The sequence below is a fragment of the Petaurus breviceps genome, unplaced genomic scaffold (assembly GCF_028583685.1).
Source record: "Petaurus breviceps papuanus isolate PSGF00001 unplaced genomic scaffold, PetGlider_PUasm1.0 128, whole genome shotgun sequence".
Lineage (NCBI taxonomy): Eukaryota > Metazoa > Chordata > Mammalia > Diprotodontia > Petauridae > Petaurus > Petaurus breviceps.
Window position 1 is genome coordinate 4,315,877 of NW_027185664.1, and position 19,175 is coordinate 4,335,051.

Below are 19,175 nucleotides of genomic sequence, written 5' to 3' on the forward strand. Positions count from 1 at the left end.
CACACACACACACACACACACACACACACACACACACACACACACACCCTCCCTTCCCCAAAGCAAGCAGCATTTATAACATTTATAATGCTTCCCTTCCCACCAAACTTGACATAGGTGCAGGACAAAAAACGGAGCAGGACAGAGAAAGCTTAAGGTAGTGTTGGAAAGTGGGAGTAGTGACTCTGCTTCCCTCATTTTCACAAGACCTATCACTTTAAGGGTTTATGAAGATATTTTCCTGCAAAGGAAATCTTCTATGTGTCTTTCTTTGAGAAGTTTGATAAAAAAAAAAGTTCTGTATTTATGTTCAGGTAGTGCTGGTGATTAGTATCCATGCTTTCTCATGTGATATGAAATTGGAAATTAGGGACTGGATTCCTATGCACACCCAAATGTTTTCCTATGAAGAGGGTTTTTGAAAAATTTTAATGAAGAGGGGTTAAATGAAAAAATGAGCCCTTTCCTATAGTTCCTTTTGTCATATTTTTGAAAAATATCTCCCATAATATAAATTTTTTTATTCAGAGGTGTTTTTGTCCCTATGGGGGGAAAAAAATGAACTCACACAGTTTTAAGTAGCAGGTGAAATTCAATTTAATTCAAACAATAAATGTTTGTTGAACTGAACTGAATAATCGTTAATCAATATAACTTAATATTAATGAGAAAAAAGTAATAAGTATAGCAATGCATAAATATGTATATAGTGCTTTATAGTTTATCAAGTACTTTCCTCACAATCCTAGAGCTGAAGACAGTGTAAAAATAATTAATCCATTTTCAGGCAAGTAAAATGATGAACAAATGAAGAAAAACTGGATGAAACCAAATACAGTACAGTATACAAAGATGAGGTTCACATTAGAGATCACACACTTTTTTAGAGTAATGAGGAATAGAATGTCAAGATATCTCTGAAAGCTGAGACTGTATCATATGATCAGAAATATTCAAGGATGTTATTACTATCTCAAAAAAAGCCAATCAAGAAGACATGTAAAACTATCAATCCATGTACCTCATGCTTCATCACTGCAGAGCTTTATGAGAATTATTTACACATATATCTCTGATGATGATGAAAAAGAGACACTCTTTCACAAAAGATATTTTATAGTAGATAACATCTTTACAGTCATAGAAATTGATTGAAAGTTATAGAGAATACAATATGCCATTGTGTTTGTTAACTATAAAAAAAGGCTTTTGATTCACTAGAGCCATATTCAACTTTGAAAATTTCCCTTCCAACAAAATGTTCCCAATATATAGATCATTAAACATTCCTTGATAGATTCAACATCAGAGATAACTTTGTTTAACCAGCCCTTAACTATTAATTGCAAACAAAGCAGAAAACACATGCGACTGTCGTGGAAGATGCCCAAGGCAGACTGTAAGTGGAATAGTGAGTCAGTGGGGGAGGTCTTTCAGATGCTCCAGTTTGTGGTTGGCATTATGTTGACTGCAGCAATAACAGAAATATCACAAAGTCTCCTAAATGGCATCCATATGCACAGAAAAGAATTTGGCTGAACAATTCATATAAGCAAAATGAAATGAGAGGACTTGGGGGTCACATGACGAAAAAGACTAGAGCGATGGAAAAACTCTGATGTTCAAATATAGAAGGGAAGGGAAAGATAAAAATGGTAAACATGAGAAAGATAAAAATGGTAAACAAGAATGAACAACAATAAAGAACTAAACAAAGATAAATGCATCACTTTGGGAAGTGCCAGTGAGGAATTTGTATAAGCCTATGTATACTTGTATCTACACAAGTCAGGGTTCAAAACTAAAGTAAAAATTTAGGCTCCAATAAAAATGACAGTTTTTTCCTCCTCAGAAATCAAACAAATTAAAACTGTACAAAAGGAGTGAGTTAAAAAAAGAAAACTGAGAACTAATTTGTAAAAAGAGCCATTCCTCATTTGGCAAATGGTCAAAGGATGAGTAAGCAGTTTTTAGAGAAGAAATCCAAGCTATCAATAGCCATACTTTTAAAAAATGCTCCAAATCACTAATAATTAAGAGAACTACAAATTAAAACAACTCTGAGGTATACCGTGTCATATTTGTTGGATTGGCAAAGATGACAAAAAAGGAAAATGATAGATGCTGAAGAGACTTTGGGAAAAAAGGTATACTGATGCATTATTGGTGGAGCTGTGACAAGTACAACCATTTTGGAAAAACTATAAACAGAAAGCTATTAAACTGTGCAATGACACTCCTAAGTCTATGCTCCAAAGAGATCAAAGAAAGAAGAAAAGGATCTAAATGTACAAAAATGTTTATAGAAGCTCTTCATTTAATGGCAAAGAAGATGAAACTTAGGGGATGCCCATCAACTGGGCAATAGCTGAAAAAGTTATGGTATATGATTGTCATGGAATACTGTTGTGCTGTAAGAAATAATGGCGAAGATGGTTTCCAAAAAATATTGGAAAGACTTATGTGAACTGAAGCAAAGTGAAGTGAAAAGAACCAGAAGAACAATTCATACAATAACAGCAATATTGTAAAAATAATCAACTTTGAAAGATTTAGTAACTCTGATCAACACAATGACCAACCACAATTCCAAAGGATTCATGATAAAACATGCTATTCACCTCCAGACAGAGAATGGATGGATTCAGAGTAAAAACTGAAATATATTTTACTCTCTTTCTTTCTCATTTGGACATGGCAAATGTGAGAATCTGTTTTGCATGACTATAAGTATGTAGAATGTTTTTTTTTCCTTCCTTATCAATGGGCAGGGGAGGGGAAAGAGAAGAGGAAAAAAATTTTAAACAAAATAAAATTAAATTGAATTTTTTTTAATTTTAAAGAAAGAAAAGATCAATAAAAACTGATTTTTAAAAAGAACTATCTTGTGTTGCTTTTTTTTGAAGGAATCCTATACAGAAGTTTATAAGGAGAATTAAATGACGAGCTTGAGAGAACCTGACTTTCCTGTGATTACTAAAAAGATGGAAATATTAAGATGTTTAATAGACTTTATTAACTGAAATGAGTTGAATCATTTGGGACTGAGCATATAGATAAGTGAAAAAGAATCATTTATTCATATATTGAGGATTTGAGGTCACTTGTGTTTTGATATTGTTTATAGAAATGTCTTATTATTTATTACATTTTTTAATAAATCTCTCAAAAAATAAATCTAACAAATATTTACTGAATTAAATGCTTATAGCAATGCCAGGAGCTATCGAGAGTGTAAGAAGAATAGTAGCAATAAGAATAACACTTATTTTATATATTTAGTTTTCCAGTCCCATTGTCCCTGTCTAATTTGGTAGACTTGCTTTGATACCCCAAAAAAAGGTACCACAAATTATAGGATGTTTACACCTATAGCTAAGAGCAGAATCTGGAAGATAATTTAACTATACAATTCCCTTTAGGATTTGCCTCCAGACTTCCTTTAGTGATACAAATAGCATAAGACCTTAAATCAAAGACCAATATATTTTATGACAAAACCGCAGGATTCAAAAGGGCTCTTTAGAGGTCATGTATTCTATCATTCATCTTCAGGCAGAACAATACTTAAAATACCGAACAGAGACTCTAATCTTTCAGAGTTCTACCTCCACAGCTTCCCTCAGAAACCAACTTTAATAGCGTAATGTTCTCTACCCAAATTACTTTATCCAAAGCTTAGAACCATTTCTTTTTGTCTTGTCATCAATAAAAAAAAAATAGCTACTTATTCTCCTTTACAGTAATTAACCTGAACACAATAAGCAGTTACACAAATGTAGCTTATACATTTAATGGATGACTCAAGATCATTTAGGCTTGTTCCTGATACCCAGAAGACTTTCAGATCCTTTTTCTCACTGCCTTCAGTTTAGTACATGCAAAGGGAATTCAGAGCAATTTTAATTATACCTGAAGAAAAACATAATTAGCAGGATTACAGTTACAAAAAGAAATCACTCTAAATGTACACCCAAGTCAAATACAGTAATGTCCCCATTTATAGGCATAAGAAAATAACTATAACATTTTTTAAAAGTATCAGGTTTTTTTTTTTAAGGACAGTCATTTGTAAAGATAATTTAGCATACTGAGTATATAGCAGTTCTTGCCAATTCTTTATTATATCAATAAAGCAAATAATGCATATTGTCCCTTGGAGAGCCACACAGTATTTTATATTACATTAAGACAATGACAGCAGATAAGGGTATTAGAAGCTAAGAAGACTATCAAATCTTGCCTCTAATATAGTAGCTGTAGATTCATGGAGAAAATGTTTAACCTTTCAGTGTCTGTGGACATCCTCTAAAACCCTAAGTTGTAGAGTTGCTGATATGAATTAGTGAAGGAAATTTCCATACTGTAAGTGTCCCACACCAATGAAGTCACAGGTGCAGACCCTTCCCTCCCCCACATACACAATATAAACATTTGAATTTATAATCAAATGCATAATATTAACAGGTAATGAATAACTACAACTTTTACCCCATGAAATACTATCCCAGAGTAGCTAGGTAGCACAATGAATAGGGCGCCAGCCCTGGAGTCAGGAGGACTTGAGTTCAAATCCGGCCTCAGACACAACACAAAAAACTAGCCGTGTGATCTTGAGCAAGCCACTTAACCCCAATTGCCCCACCTTACCCCTCCAAAAACAAAATTCTTTTGGGGTGGTTAGGTTACATAGTATATAGTTTACCGGCAACGAAGTCAGGAGGACCTGAGTTCAAATCCGGCCTCAGACACTTAACACTTACTAGCCATATGCCCTTGGGCAAGTCACTTAACCCCAATTGCCCTGCCTTCCTACCCCCCCCCAAAAGCAAAAACAAAAAAAACAACAACAAAAAAAAGAAATACTATCCCTACATTTTTATATGGGTGTATGTGTATTTGTGAAGTACGTGTACCTCAACTTACATCTTATATTTGGGAAAAAATGGTGATGTCCCCATTAATCTGGCGATCAGATTTTGGCAAACTCCATTTTCCAAAACACAGTGCCAAATTGGAAGCAAATGAAGAAGGCCTCATGATTGTTACAAAGCCCCCAAACCAGTTATAAAATTAATTCCTTAAGTTCTCATTCAAAATTTTCCTATCCCCTACTTAACATATAATTTTAATAAACCTGATTATGTGTTTACCCACTCATAGCAGAAAACAGAATAACAAACCAGAAAGTGTCAAAGAATTGTTGTTAGAGGAAATTCCTGAAAAGTACCCATATATTACTTGACAGCCCCAAAGCAAACATGTATAACATTAATCCTGAAACATCAAGAATATTTATTTAGAAAGGGAGAATGATGCAGTGGACCTCAGAGTTAGGAAGACCTGAAATTAGGACCTGTTACTCCTATAGACTAACTGTGTGAACCTGGTAAAGTCAGCTGATTCAGACAACTCCCTAAGACTATAAACTGCAGAACAGGTACTAATCTGCTTTGGAAGAGAGAATAATTTCACCTGAAGTTTCTATTTACATCAGTGAAATCACAGATCTGAACCAAACAAAACTCAAGAATGAGTCTATCCCAAACAATGAAAGTAAAAAGCTTAGTGCATTAAGTTTCAATTATTTAGAAAATAAACTTATGTGGAAATACATAATTTCCAGTGTTCATAGATAAATGAGAAGCTACTATAAAATTACTTGGCAATTGTCCACTTTTCCTGGTTACAAAGGTACAGAAGAAAGAAATGTGCAATTTTACTCTCCCTTCTTCCTTAATAAAATACTGCGCACACACACACACACACACACACACACACACACACACACAAAATTATGTAAACATTTTGAGTCTACTTATTAAGTGGGTTAGAAGGAGCTGAATCTTTTCCTGTTTTCATGAAAATTGGTATCTGCCCCCACAATCCTCATGGAGCCAGTCTTCCAAAGAAATACATGACTGGATTTTCCATCAACAGATGGGTGGGTGGCATTTTTAGATACTTAAAAACATTAAGGTGTTGTATATACTGCATCTCTTTAATGGAACAATAAGATTGCAAGGATGCCAAAGGGCCTCATTGCCATGCAGATGGCAAACTAAATATGGTGGTGATTTTACCAATATCTTCAAAGACAGGAGGTCAATTTCTACAAACTATTCTTTTGCCAACTTTGTACTCCCTCCGAAGTAGCCTTTCTTTGCCTCTATGTCTCTTATCTACGAAGATCAAAAGAGAGGAGTTAAGAGAATAGAGTTACAAAATCATGTAATTTGAAAATGAAAATGGATGTCAGCTATCATCTAGTCCAATCCATACACAGGGAATGATGACCTGATAGCCATTCAATGGTCATCCAATCTCCATTTGAAGGCTGTCAAGGATGGAGGTCCATGACCTATCAAAGCACCCCAAACAATTTTTCGACAGATCTAATTGTTAGGAAATTTTTCCTTACATCAAACCAAAACATGCCTCTTTGAAACTCCTCCTGGTTTTATACGCTAATACTAACCAGAAAATGTTGTCTCATAATACAGATCAGTACTAAATTAAATCAGAGATATTTACTGGTCAAACTGTGTCCCTCAAATGCACCAAATACCTACAGCAAAAGCCCAGTGGATGTAATTAGCCTACAAGGTATTAGTCCTATACTCAATACTCGTGTGATAAAGAAGCTCCATTCTATTTCCTCCCGATACTATCAGGATGACTTTGATATGATTTGTAAAGTATTTTGAGTGATATAAAGGGTTCTTAACATATTTTGTGTCATGCTTCCCTTTAGCAATCTAGTGATTTTAATGGATCTCTTCTGAGAATAATATTTTTAAATGCTTAAAATTAAATACCTAGGGTTACAAAAGGAAATCAATTGTACTGAAATGCAGCTATCAAAAAAAATTTTTTTTTATAAAAACAAGTTTATAAACCCTAGGTAGAAAAAAAAACAACAAAAACCTCATGCTACATAATTAAAGGAACAAACCTACCATAACACACTTGTAGCAAGTACTTTGCACAATTCTTTTGTATATGAAAATTTAAATTTGAATTCAGGTTTTAACTATGTAATAAAATAGATAACTGGGACATTTGAATAGGTAGGACAAAGATAAAATGAGAACCTCATCAAAGTTGTACAGATTACGAAATAAATTTAGTAAGCAACATTCCCCACCACTCTCTTCCATTTTCTCTCATTAAGGAACAATAAAAGATAAAAATTAAAAACTCATCATACCAAAAATAAAACGTATAGTTAAAATATTCCCTTTCTTACAAACATTATTTATTGAGGGAAATTTTTTAAAACAGTAAGAGAGGGTGGTAATGATTTTTTAAAACCTGCTTATTTGTTATACATTTATGAAAAAAGTATATTTAACATATCACATCATTTCTGCTTATCATTCAAGAAAATACTAACTTTCAATCAGCATGTAGCAAAATAATCACAACGTGCTAGATTTCAGGTTGCATCAATACACCCTCAAATATTCTTAAACATACACAGTAGTCATAACCTCTTTCCACAATTCAAAAGTTGTGAGGAAGAATCACAAATTAATATAACTTACTTTGGTTCTCCTATCTTAATGCCAGGATGTTGTGTGTAGGCATGTGAATGGGTACTTGGAGCAGATTTAAATGCCATTGGACAGATAGGACACTTGTAGAAAACCTCACAATGAGAACCTTGAATGTGAGACTTCAGGGCTGCTACATCAGAGTACACAACATTGCAATGTACACATCTGTTTAAAAACAAAAAAGAAACATTAGTACAAGACAGTTAATTCCAAATAAAAATAAAGTCATCGAATCATTTTTTAAAAATTCAAATGATATATTTATCTTTTTAGATTTCTAGAGACTCTCCATGAGTTCCATTTTGTTTTTTTCTCCGCAGTACAATTTTTTTAGGATTGAGGAATACCAAAGGAATTAGTAATAATATTCAAATGGTTCATGTCTCAAACAACTCTAAATTTTTCAGGGGCAAAGATCCAGACTAAGGTGATACTAAGGGACAGATCTATTAGTCTGAGACACAGAGGCAGGCTGGCACACTGAATAGAACCCCAAATAGAAGCTGGATTTGAATCCTGGCTTTGTGAATTCATAACTGCAATCTATCACCTAGTCTCTCTAGCCTCAGCTCCCTCACTTGTAAAACGAGGAGGCTGGAATATATATATAGCCTCTAAGGTACCAATCCTATGATTTGTTGAGAGCACCGCTGTTCTCATGGTGATTCTTATGTTGGAGAATCACCCCACAGTGTGGGTCAGTTCTGTGATCTTGGGTTTCTTTTCTATCCCTACAGTCAAATCACATCTTCAAATGGGGAATGGGAGGAGGGGGTAACCCACATTCTACAACAAGGTGGCCTAAGAGACCACACCAGTCAAGGTCAACTGACACCAATAACATGGCTGGTGGGGACTTTCTCTATTTGCTTTCCAAACATATGCTGGCTATCAATATGTCAAATTATTTGTTCCACAGGTACAGAAATATGTTAAGTAAAGTTAACCTTTCACTGTATTACCATCTGGCTTTTATTTACAGAGAAATATTTTTCATTATACTAGTCCAATTTAATGGCAAACATTTTAAATGACAGCACTAACTATAACCATGAAAAAAAATCCATATTCTTGGACAAAAAAATTACTTCTCCACCTCCATGACATTATTCTTCACATATTATCTCTCTTATACTTGGCCATCTGTGTCTGTTTTTCCTTCAGGATCATTTCTCTAATTGCTAAAATTTATTCGAATCACTATTACATTCTGCAAATTTTGTCTTTACCTCCACTCCCCTTTGATACCTTCATTCAAGAGAACTCCATCCATAATTATGCTCATAATGGCCTTTATTTGACTTGAAGTCTTTCTTTTCTAAGCTTTCAAGGTAGCACACATCAGGCACTTTGTGAAGTCATTTTTATTCTGTTAGCGCATGGCATGTACAATTTCTCAATTTATAATTCTTATGCTACAGGAGTATTATTATGAGAACATTACTGGTTAAGCATAAATCTTGTTAATATCATCATATCCATGATTAATATTAAAGCCTTACCCAGATGAACCAGTCTTTAAGGTGGAAAAGTGATATACGCAAACTCAAATCCTTCTGGATTGTGAAGGACTGGTATTAAAGAGAGAACCATTATAGTACAATGGAAAGGGTGCTAAATGGATAGATACAGTAAAGAGACCTGGGACCCCCCAAGTCTGCCCTCACTTCATCAAAATGACCTTGAGGGATTCACAACGTGCTGCCCCCCCCCCCCCCCCCCCCCCCCCCCCCCCCCCCCCCCCGGCCTGTGTCTCAGTTTCCTCTCTTTTCTAGCTGGACCAAAAAATTTCTAAGATTCTTCCCAACTCTAAGATTTTATAAATGTTGTGAATTCAGTGATTCCAAGATCAAGCCAATCCCACTATTATTCATGAGTTTTAAGCAATACAATGATTTGCTTCACAGTATAATGAAATATTTTGTTGTGTGGCATGCTTACTGCACATGACATTCTCAGAGGAAAAATGTCAAGAATCACTAGAAAAGAGATCTTGGCCAAAGTCACGTGTACTCTGGGGCTCACTCAAGGCATAAACCAAAGATTTTTTAGCATTTCTTTCTTTAAGAAGAAACACAGAAGTATGAGAATAAGTTCTCCATGTCTTTGCTCTGAGACTTTCTGAATCTTGACAGAAGTGCCACTCTTTACTTGATTGCATGCCGCCATGGGAGGAGGGGGGAGAGAGGGGAGGGAGAGGGAAAAAATTTGAAACTCAAGGGAATGGGGAACTGGATCTTGTAAACTAAAAGTAAACAAACAAATTAATAAATACAAAAAAGTAAAATAACTGCTCTTGCGGAAAATCTCCAATATCATCCAATCAATACACTAAGCTGTGGAAAAGGCAGAAATTTAAAACTAAGAAGTAGGTGACTGGGATAAAAATTGCAAAATCCAAGGTGGGTCCATCTGCTGAAAGGCGATGTGAGCTAGTGGAGAGAATGCTGCACTTGGAGCCGAGGGACCCCCGGCTTCAAACCCCCTCTCAGATCTCTAGGAGACTGTGTGACCACGGGCAAGATACTTATTCAGAGTCTCACTTTCTTCATTTGTAAAATAAGCATAATGATACTTCCACATCTTGTCATATGTGATTGCAAAAAGTAAAGCACTTTTAAAACCTAAAGGAGCTACATAAATGTGACTTGCTATTCATTTTTAGACATGCTTGGTGGCCATGCCAGGAGACAACATACAAATTACACACTTGTAACACTGATGAACAATGAAGAGGTAAATAAAAGTAATGTGAAGTTGGGTAAAATACAAAAATAAAGGGAGCTCTCTAGTGAGACAAAATAATTTTCTGCTCCAAGGTAAAAAAAAAAAAAACTCATCCACAACTAAAAAAATGATCTTTAGAAAACAAAGGGGAGTCCCGTGTTGGACAAACAGGAATCCCCAGGGGAAGCACAATTCTCTGACATGAGCTAGGACAGAGGTTAGTCCTCAAAAAAAAGGAGATCGGGGAGTCAAAGTATCTTTAATACCAAAGTCAATATTTTTTTGGAATATTTTAGGATCCTTAGAATCTAAATTACATGGAGCACGTAGGAAACAGAACCACAACAGTGGCAGCACAAGAAAGTAAAGTCATAAATAAGGACTTAGGGGAAAGGTGCTGTGGTATTGTTAGTGAGATGACCATGGTAAAATTTGTGAGTGCAGATGAAAGAAAAGGAAACTTTGGGTTTCTAAGGCTGGAGGCAAGGGGGTAATCTGAATTAAGAGAAAAAAATAGGACACAGACCAGCAGGTCACCAAATTCTTTTCTATCTATGAATCACCTCATGAATCTCAAGTTGCATTGTGTCAGGTACCATTAGAGCAAAAATAGGGCATATGTTTAAAGGGCACAAAGATACAGTCATTCCACTGAAGAAAGTTTCTGTATAAAGAAAAAGCCACCAGAAGCAAATTCAGGATGGGATCTTCAGGCACCCAGGTGACCAAAGCAAGTGATCAAGAGGTCACTCTATATTAGCACTATGGAATGGGAGAACTGGGAGGAAACAGTCTTTATCATGGAGTCAAAGTATTAGTCACTATTAACCACCACCATGCAAGCAACGTTGAAAACTATTAATTGCATTGCTTAGGGTGGGGCTTGGAACTGTAGAGAGAGCGTATCTATGCCTTAGTAATAGAAAGACATTTCCATAAGTATTTTAGGCAAGAGATTTTGGTATGGAAGACCACAACTTGAAAATTCTGTGATTAAAGAGAAGTGTTTTTTCTTTCCTTTATAAAAGGCACAATGGAGTGGTTGAGCTGGCTCAGATGAGAACTTACAAAAGTCAACTATTATATTTTCAGGGTGAGCTTACAACTTGAAAATCAGCAAACTACAAATAAGGGTTTAACTTATTGTTATATTTGATTGTTTAGGCTTAAGAGAGTGATGAAGAAAATGTTAATAATGCAGATTAAACTTAAAAATGTATCATGCTTATTTTTTCTAAGAGCCAATTTTTAACATTTACCAGCATACTCTATCTATAACTATCTATAAACTATATTATACAGAAGACATGCATATCCCTATAGGTCCACAGCCTCAGGACAAGACAAAAATTTGCAGTTTAAAAAGATTTTTACTAAAAATTGTAATGCAAAATAATGGTCTTTTTCAAGTAACCTGAAAAAAGTAAATGGGGTTACAATTTTGTGAGAGTCAAGGACAGAGTTTATAAGATAATTTATTTCTTTCAGTATACTCACAGGGATAATTTTGAGAATTAGAAAAATAATTAGTTAAAAACAGTTAATTCCACTTTTCTTTCTGAATGAATTTAAATATTTTCTACTTCCAATATGCTCCAGACATAGCAATATTTCAGTTAATATTTAAATAATATATACCAGTGGCAAATTTTAGTATCTGTTAAAACCTATGGGAATTCAGGGGAAAATATGGTCATTCAATGAAATAGAGGACTTTCAGGCATTCTTGATGAAAAAACCAGAGCTGAACAGAAAATTTGACTTTCAAATACAAGAAGCAAGAGAGGCATGAGAAGGTAAACAGGAAAAAGAAATCATAAGGACCTTATTAAAGGTGAACTATTTACATTCCTACATGGGAAAAGGATAATTGTAACTCATGAGACTTTTCTCAGTATGAGGATAATTGAAGGGAATATATATGTATGCATACATATATATGTAAAGGAGGATGTATGTGTATATAAATACATATGTGAGTGTGTGTATATGTGTGTACATGTATACATAGACAGAGGGCACAGGATCAGTTGACTACGAAGGGATGATATCTAAAAAATAAAAATAAGAGGTGAGAGAGGAATACATTGGGAGGAGAAAAGGAGAGCTAGAACAGGGTGAATTATCTCATATAAAAGGCAGGAGAAAACTGTTACAATGGAGGGGAAAAGCAGGAAGGTGAAAGGGAATGGGTCATCCTTACTCTTACTGAATGACTTAAGGAGGGAATAATATACATACTCAATTGGGTATCATCCTACAGGAAAGTAGGGGGAGAAGGGGAGAAGGGGATAAGAGGGGAGATGATGGAAGGGAGGGCAGATTAGGGGAGAGGGCAGTTAGAAGCAAACGCTTTTGAAAAGGGACAGGATCAAAGTAGAAAACAGAGTAAGTAGGGGGCAGGAGAGGATGGAGGGAAATACAGTTAGTCTTTCACAATGTAACTACTAGGGAAACATGTACAACCTATATTGAATTGCTTGTCTTCCCAGTGAAGGTGGGTGAGGAGGGAAGAAGGGAAAGAATCTGGAAATCAAAGTTTTAAAAACAAATGTTAAAAAAATTGTTTTTTACATGCAACTGGGAAATAAGATATATAGACACTGGGGTACAGAAATCCATCTTGCCCTACTAGAAAGTTAGGGGCGGATGGGGGAGGATATAAAAGAGAACAGATTGGGGGAAGGGGAATTCAGTAGGCTCACTATCTTGGGGTAAGAGCAGGGGAAAGGTAGGGAGAAATTTTCTAACTCAAAATCTTGTGGAAATGAATATTGAAAACTTGAATAACAAATTGGAAAAAAAATCTATGGGTAAATGTTTAAAGTTGATTTCTGCTAGAAAATAACAAATATAGTAATTATTAAAAGTATATGACATTGGGGCAGCTAGGTGGTGCAGTGAATAGAGCACCGGCTTTGGAGTCAGGAGCACCCGAGTTCAAATTCGGCCTCAGACACTTAACTAGCCATGTGACCTTGGGCAAGTCACTTAACACCAATTGCCCTGCCTTCCCCCTCCAAAAAGAAAAAAAAAAAAGTATATGACAACTGTCAAAAGAAGTGTTCTATTTTTATTTGAATTTTTAAAACATATTTAACATAATAATTAAAGCTACCTTAGATTTATATCTTTCTTTATAACACCCAATGGTTTTCATAGCAATTATTTCATTTTTATCCTAGTAATACTGTATGGAATTAAGATAGCACCACCACTATTTCATGGGTTGGGGCATCATGGAAAACCCCATCATGTGACTTGTCTACACTGATGGCAAAGCTAGAACTAAAAAACCCAGGTCTCCTGATTTCTAGCCCAGGGCTCTTTCCACAAGGCACTGAATGAAATAAAACAACCTATCAGACTTTTGTAGAAGAAGGTGAGGCTGAAGCAAAATAAAGACTACAGTATAAATGTGGGGCAAACCTCATAGTTTCTTATATTAGGAAAAGGCTACTGTAGATTAAGAATTCAACTATGGGCAAAACTGAGCTCCCACAAAATTATCCCATCATTGGTACAATTTAATTTTAGAGCATTTAAGTAACAAAACTTATAATAATAAAACCATCTTCTAGTATAACACTTTGAAAACAAAATACCACACATAATACAATACTTATTTTATGTTTGATATAAAATACAGTAATACCTCTATTAACAAGGAGCATGTATTCTATAAGTTTTGTTCTCAGAAATGTTGTTGCCAAAGGCAGATTCTAAGCAGCATTCATCAAAAAATAAAGGAATTCATTTGTAAATATCAAATGCTATTTAAATGTGTCAGAAAACAAACTGTGCATCTGGGTACTGTGGAATACAGGAGTTAAGGTTAGGGGTTTGGGGAGGTAAGTTGCACTCTATTCATAGGATGAGAGGACAGGGAGAGATCCAGAAGGGATCTGTCCAGTACAACAGATCCTAAGGACCAGTCTTTAAGAGAGACTGGTGGTGACAGTTTAAACACCAGATGTTTTCTTACAGTGAAAGAAGATACTATATGATTTCAGTGAAGTCAAAGAGTCTATATCAACATGAAAAAAGAAGAGTATAGGAAGGATACCTAAGGAAAGCTTCACCAACTTTACCATATTGCCTAGTATCAGTTCCGTTTGTCTCTGGCTGTACTCCATACAGAAGCTGTATGCTGAACTTTAGTTTCGTTTGTTTGCTGATTTTTGCACAGCTCTACATAATGCACTGAGGTCCAAGGTTCATACCAGAGCAGCTCAGTATATATATGGTTTTCTTGTTTATCATTATTATTTTACAGAAGGCTTAAAACCAAGAAACCTTGTTCCTGGAGGACTCGTTAATTGAGGTATCACTGTATACTGATGTTAAAACTGTTATAATTCAACTTAATTCAATTCAACCAACCAATTAAGCACCTACTATGTACAAGGCACTGTGTGCATGGACCACTCAAAATGAGATCTAATAACAAACAAATAAACATTACTTGCACACAAGCAAATGACATACTGACCGAAAACCAACTCTCCGAGTATAGTGCAGACAGTTCTTGGTGACATGGGTCTGGAAGTGGACCGATCTGCAGATGGCCCCACACTCAGGGCACGTGTATGGAGATTTGTGCTGATGGATTCTCTGGTGTGAGGCATAGCTGCACTGGTTAGGAAGCAGCATCTGGCAGATGTTGCATGTCTTCTAAATAAACCAAAAGGGGAAAAAAAGTTTGGTCCCACTATGTATTTTCTAATCTGCAAAGAACTTTTTAAACCTCAAAAAAAAGAACAATCCATCTCTCATTTTAAATATTATTATTACTACTGAGACTAAGCACAAGGAAAAATGCGAACTAAAGAATTAAAAATTAAACATGTCACTCCATAACTTGTGAAATGCAAAGACATAAACTGTATTAAAGCCAAACCAAAAGTGGGAGCTAAAGAATATTACTAGTTTTACACAGATTTTCTAATTTTGTTAGTTTGTGGCAATTGCTTAATGCTACCTAAATGCAACAGTTTGTACTTAATTTTGTCTTGTAACAGCAAGGAAAAAGCATTTAACTTACAACTAAAGGTTAGAGACTAAATTTTACTAATGCTCATACAATTAAAAATCATGCTTAATTTTTTAATGCAGACTTGTACCTTGACAGTAGTCATAATCCTAACCAACTTTTTTCTTCAAAATACTAATACATTTTAAACTAATCCATTCTCTGATTTCTGTCATTTCAGTAACAAGAAATCTGAAATATAGGAATGCAAAAGAGTACCTACACTAATTAGCTATTCTTTTTTCTGTAGCTTAATTGGTCTTTAAACTGATAAACAGATCTTTTCCTTTTCCCTTATAAGTGAAGGTCAGAGATTAAATTCTATAGAAGAACTTTAAATCATAAGACTGTTTACATATAAAATAAGAAGATGAATCTGTATGACATTGTCTTTAATTTTAAAACCTATTTAAGCCAAAACATATGAATCCAGGACTCTCCCTTACTGAAAGATATGAAATACATTTTGTATACAGGACCACAGATTTAGAGCCAGAAAGGATGTCAGAGGTCATGTGGTACACACCCTCCCCTCATCTGACAGATGAGTAAAGTAAGGCTCAGAGAAGTTAAATGATTTGCTTTAGCTGACTTGGTCACAGATAGCAATTATGAGACAAAAATTGAACCCAGGTTTTCCTGACACTAAGTTCAGCACTTTAACAACTGTACCACATTGCCTCCTATATTCAAAGTTGAGGCTTTCTATAAAACCTAACACATTTTTTTTTTAAAGCAATCAGGGTTAAGTAACTTGCTCAAGGTTACAAGGCCAGTTATTTCTGGGTGTGGTGCTGAGTATCTGACCCTGGGATTTGATCTCCAGATCATCCTGACACTGGAGCCAGTGCTCTTACTCGCTGTGCTAGCTGGCCGCCCCAAAACCTAACACATCTTGATAAATATGTCACCTTTAGTCTAAGATCTCAAATGTGGATTTTTCCAATCCTTTATTCACATGTCAAAGAATTTGGAAGTGAAAAGCATTTTCCATTATTAGTCAACTTTTTGCTTTTAATCAAGTTGGTTATTTAAATTTCAAATTTAACATGATCACAAAACTTTGTAGACTGAAAATAATATGCAAATGAATTTTACATTGATTTCTCCAGTAAAAGGAAGCACAGTCTGGTGACTAGAGATGTGTACTCAAAGATAAGAAGATGTAAAGTTCAAGTTCCAACCCTTAAATACATACTATCTGTGTGACGTGTGGCTCTGGGCAAGTCATTTAATCTTTCAATGTTCCAGGAAACTCTCTAAGACTATAATTTGTATTGAAGGCCTGCATTGCTAGAGGGAGTTTTCTATACTAATAAAATTATAGGTTCAGTCATTTTCCTTTTGGTATTAATATTTTTAAAGCCATACTTTAAATTCATTAAATAATAATTATCATCAAAGAAAGACAGAGCTTGTGAAGATTTTAGAAATCCATTTAATTCAATCCCATGCTTTTAAAGATGAGTGATTTGATTAGTCACAAAGTGACAAAAAACTGACTATAATCCAGGGCTCCCAATTCTCATTACACTCTCCTTCCTACCACAAAGTAAGAATTGTCTAAATAGTTTTCATGAGATACAATCCCATTAAAAAGATGGCAATCTCCTATCTATGTAAACACAAATAAACATACATCCAAATTCATTTATCAGGATCCTCTCTATAATTTCACTTTTAAAATAACCATTTCTTTGAAATAAAATCTTCTGCCTTCATTGTAGATTGTTCAATGCCTGGTACTGAATGACAATTATTTAATTTCTACAGTATGTTAAAGAGTTTCTTTAATTGTCATAGGTTGAGACTGTCGATATTTTCACGTTAATCTCTAGAAGCAAAGCACAGGTCTTATTTAAGCTAACAAAGGTGTTATGCTTTGCCATATAGAATCAAATCAAATTTGATAATGGTTTTCCCTCTTGCAAACCTGAGTAACATAAATATAATTGTGAGACGGTTGATAGGAAGGTTTTGCTATTTTTAACAATTAATATTATTAGCTAGTGCCAAAGTCATTCTTTTGATGTCAGACAATTTTTTAAAATGCACTTTTCTTTCCGAAATAGTAAGAATCTTTACACATAGGGTTCTCTACTAAAAAAAATGTGGGAAACATTTTTACAATCTGCATGTGCATTTTGTGTTCATTAAAGTCATTCAGATACCACAAGCCTACAAGGCAGAAAGAAATGAGAGTTCTCACCAGAATCGAGGTCTACTTATAATGTACTGGGGGCAAAAGTAACTATTGAAAAGCTGACTTGAAAAAGAAAGACTGGCTCTTATATTCCTCCTCACCAAAGATTTATATTTAACTGCTTCTAGCTGCTTTGAACTCTATTTTCTCCTTTTTATTTTTCTGATAGATTTATAGCCCTTCCTTCCTCAGTAGGAGTATGACAGTAACAGGACAATAACATAGATTAATCCCCAAACTGAAAATAAGTTAATTTGATCACTCTTAAATCTGGGGCATCTTGTGGGATATTTAAAATATTTATTTCTACATATATACATATAAACCACATTTACTCACATATTTCTCCTCTTCAAGCACTTTCCTTTTTTTCCCCCACCATCATTGAGGAAAATAATTTAAGCTTTCTCCTTTATTCCCTACACCACATCTCTGTATTCCCAAAGCTGCTTTTAGCACAATAGTTGTCCTAAATCCCTAAAGGCCTGAATAAAACTAAGAATTTTTAACTTAACTCCTCTCTTTCAGCACATAGAAAATCCATTCTTGCACTGACTAGAGAGTGACCTATGAACTTAAAAAAAAATTGATCACTGTATTTCAATGGATTTGGTTTCCTTTGTAATACTATATTTCATGCATTAAAAAACATTATTCTGAGAAGGGATCCAAAGGTTTCACCAGACTGAAAGTCATCCATGACACAGAAATTTTTAAAAACTGCTGAACTCATGGCTTAATATGAACTGTCATTCTTGTTTTATGGGGGAAATAAAAATAAATCTCTTACTGATATAACATTCACAGAAAATGGTGATATGTTTTCCCAACAGCACTGAGAGGACCTATTCTGCTAATTTTGCTGAAAAAAGTTGGAATTCATGGCCCTGTGTGGCACATGTGTTTTGGTAGGGGTCTTCAAAGTTTACAAGTTCTTCAGAGTCCTATGAAATTTTGATTAACTCTGCTAACCCACCCATGATTCTCCTTGAAAAGATGTTGGGGGGCGGCTAGGTGGCACAGTGAATATCAGATCACTGTCCCTGGAGTCAGGTGGACCTGAATTCAAATCCAGCCTCAGACACTTAACATTTACTAGCCGCATGACCTTGGGCAAGTCACTTAGGCCCAATTGCCCTGCCTTGCCCCTCCCAAAAAAAAAGATATTGGAATAATCACATTATTTTCATAATTTTGATTATTTGTGTAGATGGCTCAATATATTTTGGACTAATTGGATATTGGTAAGTATAATACATAACAGTGAACAAAAAATGAAAATTGGAAAAAATCACTGCTAATTACTATTTATTAGGGGCAGATAGGTGGCACAGTGGAGAGAAAACAGGATATGGACTCTGGAAGACCAGAGTTCAAATTCTGCCTCAATCACTTACTTAGACAATGTGGACTAAGACCTTTAACTACTCTGCCTTAGTTTCTTCTGTAAAATGGAAATAGCACCTAACTCACAGAGTTATTGTGAGAATGAAAATAATTTAAGTATGTAAAGCACTTTGCAATTCTTAAAGCACTAGCAGCAGCACCCTTACTGTACTTCTCAAAGCTTCATAGCCTTGGCTGTGCAGGGAACTTCTGGTGTCTACAGCTACACAGTTAATCAAGGGACATGATTGCTAGGTTTCACTGTCAG

The 19,175-nt window shown here is 35.0% G+C and overlaps 1 protein-coding gene across 27 annotated transcripts in view; it reads right to left on the reverse strand.

The window, feature by feature from the left end:
• Nucleotides 1-19,175, reverse strand: part of LOC138171653 (zinc finger protein 532) — a 116,467-nt gene that overhangs the window by 39,884 nt on the left and 57,408 nt on the right. For all 27 annotated transcript variants that reach the window (XR_011170970.1, XM_069101377.1, XM_069101243.1 and 24 more), the window contains 2 exons: nt 14,779-14,960; nt 7,548-7,724 (listed from right to left, as the gene is read on the reverse strand). Coding sequence is in view for 26 of the 27 variants with exons in the window: in XM_069101377.1 (XP_068957478.1) it covers nt 7,548-7,724; nt 14,779-14,960 (359 nt within the window). In the remaining variant the exon portion in view is untranslated. The remainder of the gene's footprint in view (nt 1-7,547; nt 7,725-14,778; nt 14,961-19,175) is intronic.